The sequence below is a fragment of the Penicillium concentricum genome, assembly GCF_028827145.1.
Source record: "Penicillium concentricum strain IBT 3081 chromosome Unknown utg000004l_segment0_segment0, whole genome shotgun sequence".
NCBI classification, from domain to species: Eukaryota; Fungi; Ascomycota; class Eurotiomycetes; order Eurotiales; family Aspergillaceae; genus Penicillium; species Penicillium concentricum.
In genome coordinates, this window is record NW_026622757.1 from 1822441 (window position 1) to 1842099 (window position 19659).

At 47.8% G+C, this 19659-nt stretch overlaps 8 protein-coding genes across 8 annotated transcripts; 6 read left to right on the forward strand and 2 right to left on the reverse strand.

The window, feature by feature from the left end:
* Window positions 1-189: 189 nt before the first annotated feature.
* On the forward strand, window positions 190-1561 carry N7517_009633 (cAMP-dependent protein kinase; the record flags this gene model as incomplete). Its single annotated transcript, XM_056727356.1, has 4 exons — window positions 190-424; window positions 496-585; window positions 653-777; window positions 839-1561. The coding sequence occupies 4 exons, from the start codon at window positions 190-192 to the stop codon at window positions 1559-1561; spliced, it is 1173 nt and encodes a 390-aa protein (XP_056575928.1).
* A 1121-nt stretch (window positions 1562-2682) lies between these two features.
* N7517_009634 (FAD-binding oxidoreductase) lies at window positions 2683-4489 on the reverse strand (the record flags this gene model as incomplete). The annotated part of the gene is made up of 3 exons (XM_056727357.1): window positions 2683-2853; window positions 2918-4184; window positions 4245-4489. The coding sequence occupies 3 exons, from the start codon at window positions 4487-4489 to the stop codon at window positions 2683-2685; spliced, it is 1683 nt and encodes a 560-aa protein (XP_056575929.1).
* A 620-nt stretch (window positions 4490-5109) lies between these two features.
* Window positions 5110-6444, forward strand: N7517_009635 (putative integral membrane protein (Pth11); the record flags this gene model as incomplete). Its single annotated transcript, XM_056727358.1, has 5 exons — window positions 5110-5323; window positions 5393-5460; window positions 5525-5710; window positions 5772-6068; window positions 6130-6444. 5 exons carry the CDS (start codon window positions 5110-5112, stop codon window positions 6442-6444), a joined length of 1080 nt encoding a protein of 359 aa, XP_056575930.1.
* A 628-nt stretch (window positions 6445-7072) lies between these two features.
* Window positions 7073-8222, reverse strand: N7517_009636 (glycosyltransferase family 32 protein; the record flags this gene model as incomplete). Its single annotated transcript, XM_056727359.1, has 2 exons — window positions 7073-7101; window positions 7169-8222. The coding sequence occupies 2 exons, from the start codon at window positions 8220-8222 to the stop codon at window positions 7073-7075; spliced, it is 1083 nt and encodes a 360-aa protein (XP_056575931.1).
* Window positions 8223-10268: 2046 nt separating this feature from the next.
* Window positions 10269-11635, forward strand: N7517_009637 (glycoside hydrolase family 43 protein; the record flags this gene model as incomplete). The annotated part of the gene is made up of 2 exons (XM_056727360.1): window positions 10269-10850; window positions 10910-11635. 2 exons carry the CDS (start codon window positions 10269-10271, stop codon window positions 11633-11635), a joined length of 1308 nt encoding a protein of 435 aa, XP_056575932.1.
* Window positions 11636-12024: 389 nt separating this feature from the next.
* N7517_009638 (homoserine O-acetyltransferase family protein) lies at window positions 12025-13608 on the forward strand (the record flags this gene model as incomplete). Its single annotated transcript, XM_056727361.1, has 1 exon — window positions 12025-13608. One exon carries the CDS (start codon window positions 12025-12027, stop codon window positions 13606-13608), a length of 1584 nt encoding a protein of 527 aa, XP_056575933.1.
* Window positions 13609-15651: 2043 nt separating this feature from the next.
* Window positions 15652-16445, forward strand: N7517_009639 (sugar O-acetyltransferase; the record flags this gene model as incomplete). The annotated part of the gene is made up of 3 exons (XM_056727362.1): window positions 15652-15812; window positions 15892-16291; window positions 16356-16445. 3 exons carry the CDS (start codon window positions 15652-15654, stop codon window positions 16443-16445), a joined length of 651 nt encoding a protein of 216 aa, XP_056575934.1.
* Window positions 16446-16774: 329 nt separating this feature from the next.
* Window positions 16775-18664, forward strand: N7517_009640 (uncharacterized protein; the record flags this gene model as incomplete). The annotated part of the gene is made up of 4 exons (XM_056727363.1): window positions 16775-16962; window positions 17012-17171; window positions 17238-17434; window positions 18199-18664. 4 exons carry the CDS (start codon window positions 16775-16777, stop codon window positions 18662-18664), a joined length of 1011 nt encoding a protein of 336 aa, XP_056575935.1.
* Window positions 18665-19659: the final 995 nt, after the last annotated feature.

Here is a 19659-nt window from a genome sequence, read left to right on the forward strand (position 1 = left end):
CCTTTTTACAACTCTTTGCCCCGCGATTTTTTCCAAAAAAAAAGCCTCAGATTCTTTCAAACCGAACCTCAATGTTCTTTATGATCTGAAACTCGGAATTAGCCTGTGTTGCCGATTGGTGGCGCGCTAACGGGGTCTCCATAAACGTTTTTTTTTTCTTTAACCGCGACATGACCTTTGACTATTCTAATGGCAACCGGAGCAGTGCAACATTCGCCAAATGAGGCGCCAGGAACCATGGTCTTTTCCAAGCTAAATTCAACTCTGCATCACAAGGAGAAGCACCTCGTCGAGTCCCTCCGCCATTCCCCGCGATCTTCGAACCCTTTCCTTATCACCGAACGCCAGGAGGATAAGCAACTGTGCATCTCGTCGAGGAATCTGCATGTGAGCGATTTCGCGCTCGTCAAGACTCTTGGAACCGGTCAGCGCATGGCCTATTATTTCTCTCATACGAGTGGCGTCTGACTATTCATGTTTTTTTTCATCGTATAGGCACTTTCGCTCGGGTGTGGCTCGCAAGGTTAAAGGACGAACAGGACAAGAACAAAGTTTACGCGTTGAAAATTCTTCGAAAGGCGGACGGTAAGCGCCACTTTGTCTAACGTTGCGTGTGGCGAGGGAATAAATCGTGCTGATTCCGACTGCAAAGTGATCAAACTCAAGCAAGTGGAACATGTGCGCAACGAGCGAAAAGCCCTTGCAGCGGTCATTGACCACCCTTTCATCACAACCCTGATTGCATCATTCTCGGATGACAAATGTCTTTATATGCTGGTATGACACTTTCTTTGAATTTGGAATATGCTGTGAGCACAAGGTGTTAACGAATTGCTAGCTGGACTATTGTCCTGGAGGCGAGATATTCACGTATCTACGACGACAGCGACGCTTTAGCGAAGGAACGTCGACATTTTATGCCGCCGAAATAACAATGACAATCGAGTTCCTGCACGACGTCCATGGAGTTGCGTACCGAGATCTCAAACCGGAGAATATCCTGTTGGACGCTGATGGTCACATCAAGCTCGTTGACTTCGGGTTTGCGAAGCAAGTCGATAACCGCGAGACATACACATTATGTGGCACACCGGAATACCTGGCTCCAGAGGTTATTCAAAACAGTGGCCATGGTCTTGCAGTGGACTGGTGGGCTCTTGGAATCTTGATATACGAATTCTTGATCGGACAGCCCCCTTTCTGGGATCAAAACCCTATGCGCATCTACGAGCAGATTATCGAAGGTCGTCTACGCTTCCCACCGAATATGCCGGCCGCAGCACAGAACATCGTCTCCCTACTCTGTAAAACAAATCCGTCCGAGCGACTAGGACACATCTCTGGTGGCTCGACTCGAGTCAAGTCTCATCCGTTCTTCCAAAATGTCATTTGGGATGATTTGTTTTATCGCCGGGTGAAAGGACCTATAGTTCCCCGCCTATCCCACCCGGCGGACACGGGTAACTTTGAAGAATACCCGGATCCCCCCGACCTCAGAAATACGAACATTTACACGGAAGATCTGAAGAAGAAGTACGAGCCGTTATTCAGTGACTTCTGAAAGATGTGTTTGCCATTACAACTCACCAAGCTCTCACCGTATCTTCGTTCCGAAATTCTCAGATGGCGGCCATCTCACTCTAACCCCCACGAAACCCCCACGGACGCTTCCCACGTGAGCGAATGCTCCTACACCCAGAGGCCGCACTCGCGATCATTCGCGCCGATCTTAACCTTTCGCTTTTCAGATGAGATCCCATGACAGTCCTTGGAATGCATGTCTGTGGCAAATCTGGGCTCGAAGGATATCCCACGCCTTGTCATGCTGCTCAACCAGTCTCACCGCTACCATATGACCTCCTCACACATCTATACCCACACAACAGTATGAAAACCATTCCCGGCAGAGTATGGGAGGTTTTCTTTGAATTTTTTTCTCACATGCACTTCCATTTGCAGAAACCTTGTGTTGATCATGAGCATGGAGATGGATCACCTGGCCATACTCTTGCCTAAACACCCCAGCGACCTCACAAAGTCCCTAAGCGCAATCTTGCGAATGGGAAGCGTTTTAATGCCACTTTCTTTTGACTCTCTTTTCGTCGTAAAGTTATCAACGTATATAGTTATGGGTGATGAATCACGATGTTACATAGGTGGTTGCTTTTTTAATTCGGGATTTTTAATGTCCCCTCAAGATAATGCTCGCTGCATCTACATGTAGGTATGTATTTTCATCTTGAAGATATTGTCTCATTGTTGGCACAAATTTCGTGTCATATCACACTCTTTCAATAGATTATGTTCCTTGCGATTTAATATATGAGATTCTCGCAATCATCTCATCGAGTATATTTGAAATACATAGATCCTTTCGATCGCAACCTGAAAATCCCCACCTTTTGGTAGTGGTGAGTGGCCAAGTATACTTCAGTCCCATCTCACAACACACCACAATTTATCTAGCCCATAAATGATACGAGTTAAACTTTTGATATATTTTACAGTACCACATTCAACCCTAGAATAGTCGGTCGCTTATGCAGCCTCGTTAGTCCTCTCGGATGTTATTTATAGTCTTTTTCTAGATAGTTTCTCGCCCTTCCCGGTTCTATAGGTAGACGGCAAGATGCTTGAGATATGCATACGACTTTTTAACATATAACCAGGGATTTGATCCTTCTAGGTAGATTTACACAAACGGCCATCCTCACGCTCAGTCCACTCGTCAGATCCGACAGCGGTTCTGGCGTAGAAGATGTTCTTCGGATCATACTTGGCCTTGATCTTGCGCAAGGTATCATAGTTGGTACCATAGAAGACCTCCTTGAAGTTGGGTTGTTGGAAGTCACCCTGTAAAAACGATAAGCATATGTCCACGATGAAGGAAATTAGAGCTAGATATCAGTTTACATACCTCATTCATATAAGCACCGGACTTGGGAGAAAGCGCAGTCAGTTTAGGAATGAAATCTTCGGTCATTTGGCGCTGGCGCTCCAACATGAGAGCAGAATTATCCCACTCCCATGGTGTCGTCAAAGTAGTATCAATCAGAGCCTCGCGCCAAGCAGGGAGGACCGCATTATGGACATCTCCAGACACCTTGTGGGAGACGTTCAAACCGACGCCGATGAAGGTACCGCCAGCCTCGGTGATCTCACGGTAAGCAGTCATTAGGCCGTGGTTGTTGTTCTGAACGACCGATCTCGGGACCAGCCAACCTCCATACTGGGCAGTGCCAACCTGGATAACGCCTTGCATATCCTTGAACTGGCTGTAGTAGCTCTCATATTGTTTGGCAACCATGTTGTACTTGATGTCGAGCTTATCGAGGCTGTCGGTGAAGGGCTTGAGAAGTGCCACCAAGTCAGCGACAGGAATGTTGGGACCGGTGATTGGAGCAATAGAGAAGCTGGTGTTGGTGAAGTACCAGACGCTCATAGCACCTGCATCGACGATAGCGGGTAGCTCGGCGTGGAAGGTCTCGATGGTATCGAAGAAGGTATCTTGCGAGATACCCTCATTTGTGTAGGTCAGGTTCAAGCCAGAGACGGGAGTTCCGGGGTGTGCCTTCGAGGTCATGGACCAGACGATACCGTAAGTACCAGCACCACCGCCACTCAGAGCCCAGAAAATATCGGAGTGCTTGTTGTCGCGGGTAGCAGTAATGAAGTTGCCCTGGCCGTCGATGACCTCCCATTTTAGGACTTGATCGGCGCCCAGGCCGTAACGGGAGCCAAGTGCGGAGTGACCACCTCCTTGGGTGTAGCCACCGGCAAGACCAACGGTGGGACATTCACCACCAACAACCTGGTAGCCAGTCTCCTCGGCGATTTCGTAGGCTTCGTGGCCCTGGATGCCAGCACCCATAGTAATGGCCTTTCCGGAGTAGTGCTTATCCTTGTAGTCGTGGATTGACAGATCCTTCAGGTGGTGAGTCCAGATTGCAAGGGCTCCTGCACCAGTGGACCGGCCATTGTAGTCATGGCCGGTGTTACGGATAACTAGACGAATGTTGTGCTTGGTTGCGAACTCCACAGCTTTGGAAATCTGAGCCTGGCTGGTGACATTCACGCTGTAGCGCACATAGTTGCCCAGTGTGCAGGGTTTTGAGACAGGGTGGAATGGATCACAAACACCATCGGCAAAGAACGGCGCCATAATTGAAGAAGACGATTCATAGCTGTCAAAAATATAGTCAGTACTGGCGCTTTCATGTTATTCCATATATAAAGCGACATACTGCTCCTCGGGAAGTAGCCACCCATCCTTCAACACTGCACAGGCTTCAGAGTTGTAATTTGGCGCATGGCAAGGGGTGCCAAGAGGCACGGTCTTCACTAGACGGCCATCGATGGTCTTGTTTAATTGAGACCAGACGTGCTCTGTGGGCCAGCAATCATCAGCGGGAGCGCATCGGCAAGCCGTGGCCGAAGCCTGAGGCAGGACTGCCAACAGCGAGGCAATGAAGGTTGCGCGGAAAAACATAATGGATTGGCTTCATGCAAATGTATCAGCCTGTGACTTAAATATCCGTGAAAAGGCTAAAAGTCAGGGGGGTTTCAGTTTTCGCTTAGATAGAAAAGTCCACACTATTGATGCAGGCAATATATGTTGCAGCTAATACACGGCCCTAGCCCTGTTAGTTCTGGAGAACAATGTGAATTCCAAGATTGTTTCGGAATTTCATTGGTCAGCGGGAAGCCCGCTTCCCCACCCTAAAACCATGGAACATTCTGCATTCCGCAAACTCTAAGACAGTCCGAATTGGAACACATGGAGGTAATAGTTCATATTCAAGGCCTTTCTTTTGCTATATAAGAGATATCTATTTCTGTTTCTGGGCAAAAAATTCCCTACAAAATCATAGTCTAATTACAGGCCACAAAAACCAAGAGAAGCCGACAAATTATAATTCGTACCCCTGTCGTTTTGTGAATCTAGTCATGCAACTTAATTACGCCTGATGCAAGCCCCCCGCCGCCCCACCCAGCTTGTGAAATCCTGTATACTCCGTAATTCGGACTCCGTAATTATTTTATTAATTGAGGATAAGAAGACACCATCCCCTTGCAGAGTCTGCCTTACTTGCCCGCAATGATCAAATCATGGGCTGGGTATACAATCTTCACGAGACTGATCCAAACAGTGACATTCCGCGAGTGATTGCGATCTGCTTGGTTTGCTCAACCCTAGCTTTCCTGGCCGTATGCCTGCGATTTTATGTGCGAATATCCAACAAGCGGTTTCCATGGATTGATGACTATGCAGCACTGGCGAGTTTACTGCTGACACTAGCATACGCGGGGATCGCCGTGGCTCGTGAGTCGATCCATTGATCAGCGAAGCTTAGCTGCCGAACTCGGGAATCTGACAAAATATCTATTTTAGAGACTCGATGGGGCCAAGGACTCAGTGCCGCTTATTTTCCAGAGGAGAATATCATTCCTTTTAGCAAGGTGCATATCGCGAGACCAACATTGTTCGAACTCGACCCTGGTATTAACATTGTTCAATCCATAGATCCAATATGCCGGCGGCCCAATCTACTGTCTCGATGTCCTCGGTTTCAAAGTCGCTTTGCTGGCCTCCTACCTGCGAATTGCGGGAATCATTGAGCAATATCGCAAAATCATAATCACCGCCATCGTCGTGTGTGTCATAAACCAATTGATTTTTGCGTTGATCATATCAATCTCCTGCATACCGGTCAGCTCATCCTTATTTGTACACATGAAGTTATGAAAATAGGTTATCTGACATTACACAGGTCGCAAAACAATGGGATGATTCTCTCGAAGGGCATTGCATCCAAACCGTACCATTCTACTTTGCGCTTGGAGGCACAAGCATCGTATTAGACCTAATAATCATAGCACTCCCTCTACCAGTCCTTTGGAAACTCCAGCTCCGCTCCAAACAAAAGGCCCTCCTAGCCTGCCTATTTGCCCTCGGCTTCTTCGTGACCGTGGTCCAGATCATCCGCGTCTTCACCGTCAGGGACCTGAAAACCTACACCGACAGCAAGAACATCGTGATATGGTCTTGTGTCGAGGTCAGCCTGGGTGTAAGTTGACATTCGCTATCTCTTCAAGTCTACGAAAAACTAATACATAAAAAATGTATAGGTTATCGTCGCCTGCATCCCCACGTATGGACCTCTGTTCAAGTCCTTCGCTTCCACCGTCAACTCATACCGAAACCGCGAGACTTCCCGTACTTATGCGCTTGACTCTGTTCGCCAGGGCACGGGTACGGGGCTTGGGCACAGAAAGAGCAATTTCGAACCTATATATGAGTCCGAGGGGCAGCAGGTCACTGTGGCTCGGTCCGGGGCGAAAACGAATGATGGGGATAGCGAGGAGCATATGTTATCCGAAGCGGAGAACTTGAACGTCTATGTGACTTCGGAGTTTACAGTCAAGTCTGGAGCTACACTTTGATTTGGCGTTGGGTTTGGTATGAGCGAAATTTGAGATTGGGACTTTTGAGCAACGAGAGATGTACATATATCCAATACCAAACACGCGTTTCCTCTGTAGTGTTCGGATCGGATATCCAGTGTGGCAACGTAGTCGTATATAAGTATCTTCTCTAGGTTCGTCTAATAGATATCCAGGCAACCAAATAATATATCAAGATCTCTATTTATACGCAATGGGCAATTTTCGAAAGTCGCCTTTTGGCTCTCACAGCAATGAGATCGAAATCTATAAGCAGCTAGTATAGCTAGTAGAAAATCATTTACCGAGCACTAAAAGAGTAGTGTATATAACAATGAAAAACAAAGTGGGGGAATCATATGAACAAGTATCATGAAACATAGAACGGGTTTAAAGCTTGCGCAGTTGTACCCAAAGGCACCGATGATGACAGTTCGATGCCGGAGATTTGGAGGTTTGTCACGGGAACAGAGACAATCGGGAGATCCAGAGGGGAGGTGTGGGTGATGAAATCGGAGCAGAGCAGAGATCAAGATAGAACTGTAAGCAAAGGCCTGCAATAGGTCTCTGAGACTATACAGTGTACAATGTTGCAATCGAATCAAGTACAAGCTTGCGGCATTTTTTTTCATAAGGACGGGTCTGTCTTCCATGTGCCTGGGATCGAAAGGTTAGTGCTATGTCCACATGAGACTAAATGAACGAGTCAAAGATATAGACGTACCTCCGAAATTGTGTTTCACAAAAGCCATGGGATCATCAGTATCCCCTGCACCCATCTGCCCCACACCGGGGCTGAAGCTGGTAATGGGCAAAACAACCACATCTCCAACCTTGCGGTGTGTGGTCTGGTGGCTGAAGTCTTCATAGGTAATGTTCTTATCACCAGGCTGGATATTGAAATATGCCGGGTTGTTGAAGTAGCGGAAGATAGAATCTGTCCAGGCTCCAGGCCCCGTGAACTCCATAATAGTCTTATCCATCTTGCCAACCTTGAGAATGCCTGCCTTTTTCATTCGCAGAGCCTGCTCGGTGATATAAGCCACCATATCACGAAGAATTGGGTGTCCGGGTTTCGACACAAAGGTCCACTGGCAGAACTGAATTCGGCGCGTATACCAGTCATGCCAGTCATCGCGGTCAGGGTCAGCCTCGATGCCAACAATGAAGCCAATAGTCGATCGATCAAGTTCCTCGGGGAGCCACGTGTGCGCGGGTTTGAGTGCCGAAGTGTCGATATCGCTGTACACTCCTCCGCGCGCTAGAAGAACCAAGTATCGGAAGAAATCCGCCTTCATGACGGCGAGCGGCAGCGAATCATATGCCTCGAATACTTCCGGAATTGATCCATATAGATACTTGATCAAATGTTGCTGCGTCTCGTCGGGTATGACTTCATGCGTGAACCCCGGGTGCATCTCTGTCCAGCTGGCCTCCGGGCCCCGGAGATCTTCGTCGAACCAGAACGACCCAGGGTTGTATTTCCATGTTTGCCAGATATATGCGGGGAATCTGTTCTCGATTTCATATGGGAATTGATACCGGAGACGTTCACGGAGCGGTGCTGTCGGTGATGCGCCGAGAGGTAATTGGGCTCGACCTTGCGGTGGTATTTTGTGTGCCGAATTTGCTATTGCTTCCTCCTCTTCTTCTGATATCTTCTTCACCGGTCGGTACCCAGGCGCCCCAGGAACTTCAGGATCTCGAAACGAGCGGAGGATGAGCACAAATGTGATCACGCAGAACAGGGCGAGCAGCACCTTGCGCGGGGTGATCATGACAGGCGATGGAGCCGGTGTAGTCGGAAAATAACTAGCTGATCTTGCGACAGTCGTAAGTTGACTGAGAGATAGGAATCAAGACCTCCGTGCTTTTGTGTTCCGTGATCTGCGAGATCGGGGAATTTGAATGGTCTTGGTATGCGATTCGTTCGGCGGGTGTGACAATCGAGCGATTCCAAATCCTAGACTAAAGAAATTGAGAGGGTGACATATCGTTACGCGAAAGTCTTGGATGTGACCTCGATGGTCGGAGATACGGTCAACCCGGAATCAGGATAGGAGAAAAAAACCCGCGCAAGAATGCCCGGTCACTAGTACCACAGAACAGCAATATAGGAGAGATTGGATTCAAAAAGTAGGCCACGCTGTCTGGCAGCGAGTAATTTGTCGCCTTGCTGGCCAATTTTGTTAGACGTCGAATAGAACAAAAGGGTTGCGTATGCCGGAAGCAACCTTGTAGGGGTGGAGCCGCTCACGTGGCCTTGTGGTGTAACTTGAACTATGACTGATATTGTTCACTCTTCCTTCTTCCATCTGTCGGTGGTTTTTCTTTTTGAATATATCTACATTGTTAACAACCAATGATCTTGCTAAATATATCATTGAATTTTGGCAGAGCATCCCCACATGAACTGCTCCTTGCTTCCAGAATGGGTGATGATCATCCCAAGATAAATGATTCCTACAGAGTAGGTCTGATACTCTCGGCAACTCTTGATCTAAATACCAGAATGCATAGAATCGATAATGAGTAGTCCAAATTATTTTTCCTCGTGTCTAACATGTACTTGGAAGTGGTTCAACACTGATCCGCGGCACCGGTCAAGCTCCGATAGCGATATAAACTTCCCTTGAGAATTTTTGAAACATGTATCGTAGAGCCAATTATCCGCAAAGTACCTCAGATCTGCCAAGCTCTAGGGATCTTGGGGGGGGTGCTTACTTTTCTTGGCAACGTGCCCACCTGGATTTATAAACAAGTACCAAAGGTTTAGGTATAAAGAGCCATGTACTGCTAGCAGTTATTGAGACAATTACGAGAAAACTCGTTCTTTAAGTAGGAGACTATGTACCCGGTAGGTGCATACATATATAGTTTCGCAATTTCACCTATTGCTGTGTGTCTTGTCTTCGCATTTCGCATTACTGGCTAGAAGAGGAAAGAGGAAAGAGGAACAAAATATCAAAATATCAAAATGCACCAAACTAGCAGATGTCTTAGGAAATACAAATGCGGAGGATATCATTGAAGATGCCAGTGAGAAGGCAGTTGGCCGATCCCTTCTCCTTAACTTGTATAAATATTTCTTCTCTTGGATCTTTACCCTCATCATATGGTATCACCCCGAGGAGTGAACAATCAATTTGGCTCTTTCAAACATCCTATAAGATACGAGGGATCCCGGTGGCCTTCCATCGAGACAGGGCAAAAAATACACTTAGATCATGACCGTGATAGATGAATAAAGCAATGTGATAATCTCTAGGAGAGACATGAAAAAGAATATACCTAGATTAAAGAGAACTTGGAAAACTGGTGGACTAAAGTGACTTAATTTTACGGGAACTTTGGACCCGCAAAAGCGTAATGGAATATTTTCATGCCAAAAAGTAGAGGGTAGCAGGGTAGCAGGGTCTAGATCACTTGGAACAAGTTATTCCGAGATAGTAAAGGTTTATGGTACAATTCTCGCCTTAGCATGAGTTACTTGGTCTGATTTCGCTTGAATTATAGCCAATTGTGTCTCGGCTTATTATCCCCGTTTTGCGTCGTTTGGCCATTTATCCCCGGACACATGCCGTATAAGCTAGACTCCCCATTATCTATCTTTCTCTCTTGTCTCTTACTAACCTCCCTACTCAATTCAAAACCTCATTGCAGTGGAATGTCTTTCACTATGGGATAGCCCAACCTTCCTGCGCTTACCCAGAGCCTCAACCATATGAATAAGCATTTTTTTGATTCAAGCCAAGGTATAGTTTCTGCCTAAGAAACCCCAGCGCCAACCCATTTGCATTTTGCCAGCGCTCCGGGAAAAAAATATGGCGACTGTCATTTCAGTTGTACCTGAGAAATATGTGGCTCCCTCTGTCGTCCAGTCCATCGCAGTTAGTGAAATCTCAGACCGCGACAGGATTCAATCTCCCTCAGATGCGGCAGCGGGGGCTACTGCAGAAAAGGGAAAAAAGAGACGCTTCTTTACCCGACCATGGGGACGACGTCAAATTGGGGCACTATGTGTGCTGGGGTTCTTCGGACTGGCCCTGACGGCTCTCGTCATTGTTCTCCCCATTTATTTCACCAAAATCTACGGCTTTGCAAGAGACACCGATGACTATTGGAAAATACCTCAGCCAAATGAAGACCACAGCTACCACCTCGAGGAGAACCGACCTATATTTGCCCTCCACAATTTCCCGGACCCAGGCCTCATTCAACACAATGATACATGGTATGCCTACGGAACCAATCCGATGAAAAAGAACCCAAACAGTATTCATGTGCCTGTTGCTACATCGAACGATTTTGTCAACTGGACTCTTCACGAGGGTTACGACGCGATGCCGACTCTCGGCGCTTGGGAGAAGAAGGTCAATCATTGGGCCCCGGATGTGATCCAGCGGGTAAGTATATTGATGAGCACCATCTCATCCAGTCTCTCATATTCACATTGACGTTCTAGGACGACGGCAAATTCGTCATGTATTACTCGGGAGAAGTCAAGAATTACGGCACCCATCATTGCGTGGGAGTTGCAATATCAAACGGTACGAGCCCACTAGGCCCTTACATCCCAGAAGACAAGCCACTAGCATGTCCCCACAAGTATGGCGGTGCCATCGATCCATCACCATTCAGAGACACCGACGGCACGCTGTACGTGGTCTACAAGGGCGACGGAAACAGTATTGGACGCGGCGGCAACTGCGGCAATAGCAAGAAGCCAATTGTATCTGTTCCGATTCTTCTGCAGGAGTTGGAGAGTGATGGCGTCACGCCTATCGGAGAAGCAGTGCAAATCCTCGATATTGACGATACTGATGGTCCCCTCGTTGAAGCTCCTGATATCATGCTCACCGAGGACGGTACATACTATTTGTTCTTCTCTTCGCATTGCTATGTCTCACTGGGCTATAATGTGAAATACGCACACTCGAAATCCCTCAAGGGTCCGTACGTCAGGGCCGATCGGCCTTTACTACAGACTGGGGACTGGGGTTTCGAGGCGCCTGGGGGTGCGACGGTTTCGACTGATGGGAGCAAGATTGTTTTCCATGCCAATTGTGGTCAATTCCGGTGTATGTGGTCTGCTGCTCTCGATATTCGGTCTAATAACAATACGATTGTTATGTCGACGCTTGTGGTTGACCAACAGTCGAATTCTCCGAAATCCGCGGGAAACTCGTGAGCCGGATTGGAAGCAGGCTGATTGCGATGCCATTTCACCACAATTTGCTATGGCCTATTCTTCATACCTTTCACTTGTGTTGCATCTAGCGCTGGGCGTTTTGGATTTCCCTATTTTTAGAGTCACCATTTGATACTCGCATAACGGTTTATGATAGAATCCGCTAAGGACCTTAGCTATATATGACAGTGACTTCTTAGCTTGTCTGATAAAACTGCCGTATGTTGTGCATTCCCGAGGTATACTTCAACGCCTGACTCTCCGCCAATCACCGATGTCGGTGATGACGCCACTGATTAGTGCCTGAGGTATCCACATATTCTCCCCCCCCGATAGCTTTTGACCTGGGAAGCTTTCTTTCCTGAATGTCACAGATCTTAGGCTTTATAATGCAATCGTTTCGAGGCGCTGCTCGCGCGGCTTCACGCACAATTCGAACCCAGCCATGGCGACAAGGAAATTCCCTCGTGAAGTCCGCGGGACCGCATCGGACTTTATCGGCGCAATGGAAGAGCGCACGCCCATTGCATACCGTGTCACCGCGAAAATCAGCAGCAGTTATCGCGGAATCAAATGAGAAAGACTCCTCCAACCCAGCGATGTCATTCCCCTGTCTCGACGCCCAAGAAGCAAAGTCAGCGCAGCTCTCCGCTCGGTCGCTGCAATCCGGGCCCGAACCTTCATACACCACCGGGCGACACGAATCATACCACTGTGAACAGCCACTTCTGCTCGACTGGGGTGGTGTGCTCACAGAATTTGACGTTGCCTACGAAACATGGGGGCAATTGAACAGCGACAAGAGCAATGCCATCCTCCTGCATACCGGCTTGTCCGCTTCAAGCCACGCCCATAGCACAGCCTCCAACCCAAAGCCCGGCTGGTGGGAGAAGTTTATTGGCCCCGGATTGCCACTGGATACTGATAAATACCATATCATTTGCACTAATGTTCTCGGAGGATGTTACGGTACCACGGGCCCGTCTTCCCTCGATCCGTCCGACGGAAAGCGGTACGCAACCCGTTTCCCGATCCTGACTTTGGAAGACATGGTGCGCGCTCAGTTCCGGCTTCTTGACGGCCTAGGAATCAAGAAGCTCGCTGCCTCTGTCGGCTCCAGCATGGGTGGCATGCAGAGTCTCGCCGCAGGTGTCCTCTTCCCAGAGCGGGTCAACAAAATTGTCAGCATCAGTGGTTGCGCCCGCAGCCACCCTTACAGTATAGCGATGCGGCACACGCAGCGTCAGGTGCTGATGATGGACCCTAACTGGGCCCGTGGGTTCTACTACGACGGAATCCCGCCCCACTCTGGTATGAAGCTAGCGCGCGAGATTGCAACCGTGACGTACCGCAGCGGGCCAGAGTGGGAGATGCGATTTGGCCGCCAGCGTGCAGACCCCAGCAAACAGCCCGCTCTGTGTCCCGATTTCCTTATTGAGACGTACCTCGACCATGCCGGTGAGAAGTTCTGCCTCGAGTACGACCCCAACAGTCTTCTTTATGTCTCCAAGGCCATGGACTTGTTCGATCTCGGCCATGCTCATCAAACTGCGACTCTGAAACGCCGCGCAGAGTCCGAGGATCGCATTGCGCACGGTGGTGACGCACTAAATGCCTCGGACCCCGCTTGCAGTCTGACCCTCCCAGACAAGCCCTACGAGGAGCAGCCTGGATCATCTTCCAAGACCCCACTGGACGAGTCAGTCTCTGCCGAACCAGTGGATGGCCCTCCCCGGGATCTTGTCGCCGGCCTTGCGCCTCTCAAGAACCACCCTGTGCTTGTCATGGGTGTTGCAAGTGACATCCTCTTCCCCGCGTGGCAGCAGCGGGAGATCGCCGAGACACTCCGTGCTGGGGGCAACAAGAATGTTGAACATGTCGAGCTCGGTGACGACTTGTCGCTCTTTGGTCATGACACTTTCTTATTGGATCTTAAGAATATTGGTGGCGCATTGGGCAAGTTCTTGCGCTAATCGCATGGCTTGTGGCGCCCGAGGCAATGGAAAATAATATAAATTTGTACATTCGTCGTTAAGCGTGCGACTTTTGGCATTTAGCAGGCGTTTTACATTTGCGAAATGGCATACCTCTTCTCTGTTCTTATATGCAGTACAAAGGGATCAATGGATACCCCAACCAATCTACAAGTAGCTATGGTATGAAAGAGGAACAGAAATACCAATGCATTATTTCGTTTGATTCTATCAAGATCCTTACTATATATATAGGGTAAAGCCACAAAGATAAAAGGAATCTCGCCCTCAGGTTGCTCTCGGTGTTCATCACCGGCTTCCAGCCGTGTACACGGTCCACAGACACTCGGTGCCATGAATGGAGCCGTCGTCAAGCGGATGCCTGCAGAATTGGCTTATATTCGTCTAAGACGAACTCATCACAGGGCGAGAAGGAGAAAATAACAAAATGACACAACCCACAAAGCCCACGATCCCAGAATGCTAGCTCGTGCTTAAAAGAACGGAAGAGAGCAAAGGCAAAATCAAGCCCAAGAGCAAAAGCCAGGATATTTGATAAAAATGCCCACAAGGTTTTGTTAACAAACTAGAAGAGCCTAGAACTTTTTGTAGAAAGACCGAGTAAGAAAGATAACGCCCACAGATCCCACAAGCCCACAAGACGAATACCGAAAACAAACTGATTCACAAGACAGACCAAGAAACCCCAGAATGTCATTGATAGTCGGATGGTTATGGTCGATGAAAGTCACCCCTTTTAGACATCACCTTAATGAATGTCCACTTATCCCCAGAGCTTGAAGGTGGCCGAAGGTGAGGGAGAAGAGAAGAGAGGAAGTGGGAGAGGGCAGGTACTAGGTATATTTGGGGGATGGGGCAGGCAGAGTCCACAACGGGAAGATGCGTTTATTCGTTTGCAGGAAATGCCACTGCGCTGGATTATACACGTGGACACGCCCCAGCGTGTCACATCATGGAGGGCTCTAACGGGGAGAACAAGCAATCGCATCTGACATCTACCATTTCACTGCAGTGATAGGATGATAGGTTATCAAAAGTCTTCCCTGAGAAGGTAGGCGGCCTATTGTCTGAAACATACTAGAGGCTATGCGGTTAAATCTTAGGATTAGCAGGTGTTGTAGACGCGTGTTGTAGCCTCATGAGACAAGTATTGTCGTTGGCTATTGTCTGTCCCCGCTAGCTCAGCATTATAGCCATCTTCGGCACAGCACGCAGCCATACCATTTTATCAATGGTCGAAAAAAAATGCAAATCTAAGCTTGATAGATGCTTTATCGGGGATATAAAATGGACAAGAAGGTCGATTTTAAGTCAAGGGGATTAAAGATTCTTCCGTTCCGGTGCTATGCTGCTTACTGCCTGAGGCATAAACTATCTCCAATGCCTGAAGTTTTTCTACTACATGGTCTCTTTATGTGAAATATGTTCCATTGGGAAGATAGCTTAAGAATAATTTTTACCGATTCCTTTGAATATGCATTTATTCCATTTGTGGTGCTTGGGCGACAACCCGAGGTCAGATCAATAATCAATCTCGTCAGAGCAAGATCAGAAGTATTCCCTCTAGAAGCACGTTTTGGCCCCATCTTTCATCTAAGGCGGTTTGGCCGAGTGGTCTAAGGCGATTGACTAGAAATCAATTCTCTTCGGAGGCGCATGTTCGAATCATGCAGCCGTCGCTACGATATCTTTTTTATTTTTTTATTTCCATTTTTTGTATCCGTTTATGTGTATAATCTTTGTATTTCTATATCTAGGAAAACTTATCACTGCATAGAAATATCCACAAGTAATACTAAGGTCTATGTATGCAGAATGCCTTATCACCTCGGAAAAGCACCGTACTTGCTGGGTGAACTACCCAATTCAGATATAAACAGCGCCGCTAAAGTGTGGGTCCGGTTCCTATTCCCCACAATCGGTGTCATATGTACTCTCCACGTACAGAAGGTATTGAAGTAAGCCCGTTTCCCACAATTCTGGGGGATATCTCTTCACATCGCACTCATACCTACAGGAAGCATGGCACAGTCAAAGGAATGGCAAAAAATGCTCCGCGGAGAGCTTTACTGGGCATGGGACGAGGATCTGCAGGCGAACCGAACAAGGTGTAAACAGGCCTGCGATGATTTCAATGCCGCCGGGACTGCAACAAGGCGTCGAAAAGTAGAGCTGTGGAGAAAGTAAGTTTGAACGGCGTGATCGGAATGGTCATTTATCATGGCCCGGGTGACCTTCATGTTGACCATTATGTGTTTCCAGTATTCTCTGCGACAGTCGTCCAATGCCACCATTGAACCCAGACCCAAAAGAAGATGAGGCACTTTTTGAAGAGACCGATCCCTTCGTCGACGGACCAATTTCTGTGGACCACGGTCTGAATTTCAAGGTTGGCAAAGGCACCTTTCTCAACTTCAATCTTCTCGTGCTTGATACTTGCCTGATCACTATCGGAGAGCGGGTACTGTTTGGTCCGAATGTCTGTCTCTATGGTGCGACCCACCCATTGGACCCGGCTGTTCGACAAGGTTTGAAGGGACCGGAGTGTGGAAAGGAAGTGCATATCGAAGACGATGTATGGATTGGTGGTAGTGTGATCGTGCTGGCGGGCGTGCGAATCGGAAAGGGGAGCACGGTTGGAGCTGGCTCGGTGGTAACAAAGGTCAGCAGCTCGAGATTTGATATCTCTATTTCCCCGTTGAGAGAAGCCAGACTGACTTTTGCAGGACGTTCCTCCATTCCACTTTGTCGCAGGCAATCCCGCACGAGTCATTCGTCGGATTGAAACGAGCATGAACCCTGAGGAGCAGCAATAATAGTGCTGTGGGTGTAGGAACTATTGAATGTTGCAGCTGACTCGGGTGTTCTTTAGTATATCTATCTAATAGAATTTACTGTTGAGCGCCAAATGAACCTTGGTCTTCGTACCGGGATTCGAGATAAGGTATAGAAGCAGGGTAGTACACGGCAGCAGATAATGTGGCCATAGAAGGACGGGAATTCAATTATAGGATTGATCTTCCGGAGTAACTAAACCAAGTTATAAGATTGTGAAATCGCCCGCTATTGACGCGGGTAATTCGAAATTGCGCCGATGCTCCCCCTCCAAAGAGAACCGTCACACGAAAGCACCTCACATGTACAAATGGAGCACGTAGAAAGCTACAGTGAGTTCATCAACCACGAATTCGTGGATGAGAGCAATGCTGGCCCTCATCCTGAAGCAACAAACAGCTTCGCAGTAGCCGATGATGATATTCTGGGGGCACAGGGGCATGACGCAGTATTCAAACGATCATTCTCTATCGTTGCATCTCTCGGCTTTGCATTCAAGTATGTTGCCTCCTATTATGTTTCGCAGTTATTATGCTGAAATATCTAGTATCACGAACGCGTGGGTCGGTGCACTAAGCAACTTCGGACAGAATCTCAGATATGGAGGATCCCAAGTAGCTCTATTTTCTGTTATCATTGCTTGCTTTGTGCAGTGGATCATAACTCTGGGACTCTCTGAGCTGGCTTCAGCGTTTCCTTCATCCGGAGTAAGTCATCTACAGCGTACATATTCACCAGGGAGCATAAGCTGAATTACAGGCGCCATCTTATAGGGCCAATATCACTTTGTCTACATAATCGCCCCCCAGAAGCACAAGAGGTTTGCTGCCTTTGTGACAGGTTGGATGTCTATACTCGGATGGTGGATGGTGACATGCTCCGGCTTGTCTCTTGTGGCCAAGGCAGCCCTAGGACTCGGACAATTTCTACACCCAGACTTCGAGATCAAACAATGGCAAGAATACTGCGTGTATCTTGCTACTATTATTGTGACAGGTCAGACACCACGATTGTCAAGTTGTTATATCTTTCATTGCTGACTCGGATTATCTTGCATAGTGATACCCCTTCTCTTGTGCCCCCAAAAGATACCACTCATAACATTATGGTCTCTATACCTAGCATTGTCGGGATTTGCCATCTGGTTTGTAACCACCCTTGCCATGAGTCAACCAAATAACAGGTTGCATATCATTAGACCTGGTCAGGGCACAAGTGGATGGAGCAATGGCACCGCCTGACTTCTCGGAACTATCAATTCGATGTATTGCTTTAGTGCCAGCGATGGAGCGATCCATATCGTCGAAGAAATGCGATCACCGGGTCGTCGACTCCCGCAGATCATGTCAGCTAAGACTAGTTTCATTCTCTGCCTCTAATGCCTAATTATGTTACTAGGCCCGCTGACCAAGAATAGGAACCTGACAATAGCGATTGGCCTCTGTACAGCAGTACCGCTATTAGCAGTCTTGATAGTTGCCATGAAAGATATGGACCGAGTAATGAACGCTGGAATGCCAGCCGTGGAACTATTGTACCAGGCAACAGGATCAACAAGAGTGAATGTGGTATTAAGCTTACTTTTGACAATCATATACGCAGCATGTCTTCCTCCACAGTGGGTTAGCTGTGGGCGTCTTGCATGGGCCTTTGCCAGAGACCGAGGTACACCATTTTCCGATTTCTTCGACAACATAGACAAGCGGCTCCAATTCCCGCTTCGCACAACTATAGCCTCGGTGATTTTGCTGCTATCTATGGTCTCATATACCTTGCCAGCACCACGGCTTTTAACTCCATCATTACCTTTGCCGTTACGCTATTGAACTTGAGTTACGCCATTCCTCAGGCCATTCTCGTTACCCGAGGTCGTGCGCGGTGTCTGCCAAAGCGGCCACTCGACCTTGGTCGATGGGGATATATCTGGAATGTTTTGGCGTCGCTGTGGATTATAGTCGTGGGTGTTATGGTTTGCTTTCCGCCTAATCTCCCCGTCACCTTGGGCTCGATGAACTATAGTGCACCCGTTTTGGTGGGATTGTGTCTTATCATTCTTGTTTTCTGGGGTTTGATAGGGGACGAGTTCAAGGGGCCTAATATTGACTGGGAGATGTTGAACCTCAAGAATGAGGCGCCGAGCGACGGTTCGACAGGTATAGTTGAGCCGAATATAATCTGGACAAACTCGCTGAATTTGTGAGGCTTGGGGAGGACGGTTATGGAATGATTTTGGGTCAGCTATAACCTTCTATCACCTTTGACATAGCGTGATAACCAAATCTTGCTTGTCTCTTAAGGAGTTTATATGATATCTAACCAACGGTAGTTGAAGAAATGGAACAATTTGTATTTGATATCACATCAAAGGCTAAGAGCTATGCATTAGGAACCAGACACCAGACCAAATAAAACAAGCATCGTGCATTGATTCAGGGAAGAAGCCTCCAAATCCCCAACCACAGATTGGTAATAACATATGCCCTCAGATTGAAAACTACCATGTTTTGTCACTCGTCACCGGCGTGCTTGTCGTTTCCTTAGAAGGCGTACAGACGAAGCACATATACAGGGCCTCGGAGTATGTAACAGCATTTTTTCGTCACTGGGCTATTACACGAGGATGGGGATCTGGAACATCTCATGATGAATATAGGACTCGGCAGGGCATAGGGCGATTGGCGAAGAAAACCGAAAGAGATGTGATATTTTGGAGACCTAGAATATGTACAGCAATGCTGGGCGACGTTAGTTGAACACATTCATTGATTGACGCGATACAAGACAACACACAACAAGAAATATCTAAGTTCCGAGTCTCTTCAGATTTCTGTTCATTGTTCAATCACACATTTGTGGGCCGATGTCTTCTTCCACTCCGAGGCATCAGGGGGATGAAGTCCATGGCCCGACGGTTTCGTTCGACCGACATGTCATGATAAGCTCTTGTGAGGGTTATCGTCATCAAGACTTGGCATAAGATATTCCATTGAATCTGCATTGTAGCCAGATACTGGGGAATGGGTTTGAAAGACATACCTCTCGTGATGGGTAATAAAAAAGTGAACCCAACGAGCACGTCGCTGTTGCATCTTCTCAAGCGATAAGAGGTGGTTGTTGGCGTTGATTAGCAAAGTATTATCGGATTCAACATCAAGCTGTGCCAAGCTGTGCCTAGACGCGACTTTCTCAGAGGGT